This window comes from Sceloporus occidentalis, unplaced genomic scaffold (genome assembly GCF_023333645.1).
Source record: "Sceloporus occidentalis isolate IW3139 unplaced genomic scaffold, rSceOcc1.0.p SCAF_4, whole genome shotgun sequence".
In the NCBI taxonomy this organism is placed as follows: Eukaryota; Metazoa; Chordata; class Lepidosauria; order Squamata; family Phrynosomatidae; genus Sceloporus; species Sceloporus occidentalis.
Window position 1 is genome coordinate 145,599,892 of NW_028316984.1, and position 5,365 is coordinate 145,605,256.

The window sequence follows — 5,365 nt, forward strand, 5'->3', positions numbered from 1 at the left end:
ACCATATATAGATAGCCTAAAGGTATTTTATACAATAGATTTAATAATTTTGTGCATGAAACACAGTTTGTGTACACCGAACCATCAGAATGTCACTATCTTAGGCACCTATGAAAAAAGTTTTGGTTTTTAGAATATTTTGGAGTTTAGAATATCACATAAGAGAGACTCCACTTGTAATGATTTAGGCATGAAGAAGAGAGTTCCTAACCAACAAAATCAATTTTCTTGTTTACCTTAAAAAGCCAGAAGTGTATGATTTTGCACAACACTGTTTTCAAAGTAACTGTTTCCGGGGACTTACTAGTACTAATATCTGTTTCCACTGAGATTCAAGTAACAGTTGGGCAGGGATGGGGATTTTCACCATTCTCATCAAGAGTATGCAATGGGCTGACAAATATAACCTGAATCTATTCTGGACTCTCCCCTCCCCACACGAAAATGGAAATTAGCATATATTCAAAGCCCATTCATTATAATAGGTGGGCGCTCATGAGCACGCACACCATTTTAATCCCTCCCTGCTAAACACATCCTCAAATATTAGGCGAAATGTCTTCACAGTTCCCACAATTTCCTAGCATTGTGCCAGGGCTGATTCACAAGGATTCCATCAATGGTGGAGCTACTAAAATTGAGGACTTCTGAAATACATTATCTCCTATATCAGAACAAGGTCATTTTTCAGATCTGCATGTGTCTGAATCTTACCCAGGTTTGTCACCAACAGTTGTAAGGCATACAAAACGTCACTGGACCTTCATTTAGAGCTTTTACCCTAAATCATGGATCCTTAAAATACAATATTTCCTTTCTGAAGGCCTGCTTTTCTTAACCAGCATCCTTCAGAGATACTCCACTAAGAGTAAGGTAGACCCAAACCAAGAACAGATATTTCTGATAGAAAACTATTAAAGAAGTGCCACTCTCAAAGTCTGAGTCTTGGAGGCTAAACTATCCTCCAAAATCAACACATGGGGTGTGAAAGAGCTTGTTTGAGGACACAGCCCGAAAAAAGCTGCAGTGCCCATAGTCCTAGCTAAGTGACTGGAGGTTTCCATATGTAAGGTACTGAACTTAGGGCAGAAAAATGAAATGCATAGATATAGGATAGGGGACACCTGGCTTAACGAGACTACATGTGAAAGGGATCTAGGAGTAGACCGCAAGTTGAACATGAGTCAACAGTGTAATGCGACAGCTAAAAAGGCCAATGCAAATTTAGGCTGTATCAATAGAAGTATAGTGTCTAGATCAAGGGAAGTAATAGTGCCACTGTATTCTACTTTGGTCAGGCCCCATCTGCAATATTGTGTCCAGTTCTGGGCACCACAATTCAAAAAGGATGTTGAAAAACTGGAGTGTGTCCAGAGGAGGGTGACTAAAATGATGAAGGGTCTGGAAACCATGCCCTATGAGGAACGATTAGGGAGCTGGGGATGTTTAGCCTAGAGAAGAAAAGGTTAAAAGGTGATATGAAAGCCCTGTTTAAGTAACTGAAAACATGTCATTGAGGAGAGAGCAAGCTTCTTTTTTGCTGCTGCAGAGTACAGGACCCAGAACAATGGATGTAAGCTACAGGAAAAGAGATTCCACCTCAACATTAGGAAGAACATCCTGACAGTAAGGGCTGTTCGACAGTGGGACATGTTAAACAGAGGCTGGATGGCCATCTGTTGGGTATGCTTTGATTGAGAGTTCCTGCATGGCAGGGGTTGGACTGGACAGCTCTTGTGGTCGCTTCTAACTCTATGTTTCAGTGATACCCATGGTACTATCACTTGCCTTGTGCCATCACTTCCTAACACTGTAACCCTCGTTTTTGCAAAGGTCAGTTCTGTGATCCCTTGGATACAGAGTAGTTATAAACACAGAATTGAAGAGACCACAAGGGCCACCCAGTCCAACCCCTTATTATGCAGGACAATCAAAGCACTCCCAAAATATGACCATGCAGCCTTTGTTAAAAAACCTCCAATGAAGGAGACACCACTTCACTTTGAAGCAGCACATTCCATTGCCAAATAACTCTTACCATCAGAAAGTTCTTCAAAATGTTTAGATGGAATCTCTTCCAATAATTTGAATGCATTGCTCTGTGTGCTAGTCTCTAGAACAGAAAAAAACCAACAAGCTTGTTCCATCCTCAGTATGGCATCCCTTCTAAACATGTAATCTCTTAACCTGCTCTTCTCCAGGCTAAACATACCCAGCTCCCCAAGCTGCTCCTCATAGGACATGGTTTCCAGACCTTTCACTATTTTGGTTTCTCTCCTCTGGACACACTCCAACTTGTAAATATCAGTCTTTAACTGTGGTTCCCAAAATGATGCAGTGTTCCAAGTGAGGTCCAATAAAAGCAGAATAGAGTGGTAGTATTACTTCCCTCAATCGAGACACTATACTCCTAATAACTTATAAAGTTGTTGTCCTGTTTGTGTTGTGTACCCAACTACCATTCAAAAAAGAGGCATACTTCCTACAGAACAGTCAGCCTCAATTAATGTATTGTAGCCAATATGGCGTTGGTATTGTTGTCGTTGCACCTGAAAGTGAAAGAAAGGGCTGGAAGCAACAAATGAAGTCCTACAGCTGGACTAGAAGAAAACACTGTATTGGCTGGAGTGAGGTTGTTTATAGTCACATAGAAGACAGAAGACATGCACACCTTGAGTTGGGAAGTGATCCACCAACATCTTTGTGAACCTTCTGGACATGGAGGAAAGCCAAATTTAAAGACTTTGTATTAATACTGAACAGCTTTCACTAAGGCTGACTAATGTCATGGAATTCCGTGGTTAAATACCCTTTCTGATGCCAGTATCTCTATTCTGAACATCCTTTGACAAAAACTATTCAAGTTACCATTGTTTCAGGGCACCAAAAGGAAGCCAATGACACTAGAGACGTTTCTAGTAATATGATGAGTCAGTTGCCATTAATATTTGTGTTTGATAGCGTTTATAAGCTTTGGATGCGTATCAGAAAGGAACCTAAAATGATGATTTGAACAAAAAGAGAGATTGCTCCTGAATATTAGGAAGAACTTCTTGGTGCACAGTGAAATACGCAACCTCAGAGTATGGCAGAGTCTTCTTCTCTGGAGGTTTTTATACAGAAGTTGGATGGCCATTGAGGTCTCTTCCAACTCTGTGATCCCATTCCCAAGTAAGGATTAAGGAGAAACAATTCATTCCTACTCATCTACAAGGCGAGAGTCCTCTTGTCAAAGAACTACACTATCCTTTTCTAATTTGGGATCACATTTCATAACAGAAGAAAGAGGATTTTCTACTTAAATAATAGTAATAATTATAATAATACTGTAATACTCTACTAACCAAGAGCCAGACAAAGAGTTAAAGCGGAGCCCATTGCTCCATTTCCTATTCTCTGGAGCAGCAGAAAACAAGCTTGCTCCCTCCTCAATATGACATCCCTTCAAATATTTAAACATGGAGCAGTGGGAGAGACTGAAGTGGCTTCCTTCATACAGCTATGCACTGAGGCAAACAGAGAAGAGAACAGGGCACATTATAGGCTGAAATAGCCCCCAATAACAAACACTAGAACAAAATAGACTACAGCATTCAAAAGCAAGCAGCAATTACTGCATCTTGCAAAAGTGGAGACTTTCAAAATGCCCAAGAAAAAAAGCAGTGAAGCAGAGACAGAGCAAGAGGCGGCAAGGGGCTAAGAAATTATCCATGGAGGGCTGAGCTAAAAGCTCAGGAGAAGTTTTAACTGACAACATAGCAGTAAGAAAAAGAAATAAATCTCATGCACGTCTGTCCATCCATCTGGAAAGTGTCATGGGGAAGGGCACCCCTGTTTAACTGGTTATGATAGCCATATAATACCTCCAGTGCCAGGTGCAACATACTGGTTGCTATGCAGGAAAGATGACTCCCTTTGTGGTTTCCACTGGGGCATCTAGCTGGCCACCATGGGCACAGACTGCAGGACTGATAGGCACTGGGTCTGACCCAGCATGACAGTCATTATATGTTCTTAAACCGGACAGCAAGAGACTTCGATGAGTGAAAAATGACTGCATTAGGAAGACCTTCCTGACAGCAAGAGCTCTCCAACGGTGGAAGACACTCCCTTGGAAAGCGGCGGAGTCTCCTGCTTTGGAGGTTTCCAAACAGAGGCTGGATGGCCACCTGTTACGGGGGATGCTTTGATGCAGGTGAGCTCCTGCATGGCAGAATGGGGCTGGACTGGACCAGGGCCCTTCTTGGGGAACCCCTTCCAACTCTACGGTTGTGCTTTTGGATCTATTAGAAAGGATGCAATACTGAGGATAGAGCCAGGGGCAACCAAAATGGAAGCCTATGAGCAACGCCTTTAGGGAGCTGGGGATGTTTCGCCTGGAGAAGAGACGTTGAGAGGCGATATGGAAGCCCTGTTTAAATACTTGAAGGGATCTCAGATTCAGGAGGGAGCAAGATTGTTTTCTGCTGCTCCAGGGACTAGGAGATGGAGCAATGGGCTCCGCTTTAACCCTTTGTCTGGCTCCTGGCTATGGAATTCTGGGAGATGGAGTTTGTTGTGGGCCCAGAGCAGAGCTCAAAGAAGGAAGGCCCCACAACAAACTCCATCTCCCAGAATTCCATAGCCAAGAGCCAGACTAAGGCTTAAAGCGGAGCCAAACCGGGGTATCCCTCCAGTGTGGGCGATCCCGGCTGAGGGCCCAGCAGCGCTGCCGGTGTGTCTCACCTGGTCCAGGTTCTCCTCGCTGCCGCTGTCCTCGCTGTCGGAGTCGATGAGGACGCGGCCTTTCCGTTTCTTCACCATGGCCGCCGCCGCCGCCGAGCCCTCGCCGCCGCCTCCTCCTCACCGACGCCGCTCCTCTCTCTCAGAGCGGCCAGGCCTTTCCCCGCAAAGGCAGCCGAGCAGCCCGGGACACAAAGGGCACCGAGCATGCGCCATGCGTGGCTCCGCCTTCTAAGGGGCGGGGCCTGTGTTCCTGGCCTCTGCGGTGGGCGTGGCTAAGGACTGCTTTTTGTCCCTTGAGGGCCAAGTGTTCTCCGTCGTTGTCTCTCTTTTTTCCGCCGCCACCCCCCCGAACTCGATTGGTTCATCCCACGCCTCGTTGAAACACAAGCGTCGTCGTTCTCCATCGGGAGAGTCCATTGTGTCCGGCGGGGGTGGGGTGGGGAGGGCTCCTTTTTAATTTGTAACCGTCACGCTGGGGCCGGGCCTTGTCGTGAGAGGTCTGTCTATGTGGGAATGTAAGGTTCTTTGCGACTGCGAGGCGAGGCAAAGCAACGGCGCTCTCTCCTCTTTTCCAAGGGGGAGAAGGCTAAAGAAGACCCAAGAAGAGCTCGCAGCCGGGGAACGGAAAAACGTTTGTGGG

General features: G+C 45.3%; 1 protein-coding gene across 2 annotated transcripts in view; it reads right to left on the minus strand.

The window, feature by feature from the left end:
* The window catches only part of RTF1 (RTF1 homolog, Paf1/RNA polymerase II complex component), a 39,368-nt gene extending 34,337 nt beyond the window's left edge, over nucleotides 1-5,031 (minus strand). For both annotated transcript variants that reach the window (XM_089521913.1, XM_089521912.1), the window contains exon 1: nucleotides 4,726-5,031. In XM_089521913.1, coding sequence (XP_089378039.1) covers nucleotides 4,726-4,803 — 78 coding nt within the window. In that variant the 5' untranslated portion in view covers nucleotides 4,804-5,031. The remainder of the gene's footprint in view (nucleotides 1-4,725) is intronic.
* Between the last annotated feature and the right edge of the window lie 334 nt (nucleotides 5,032-5,365).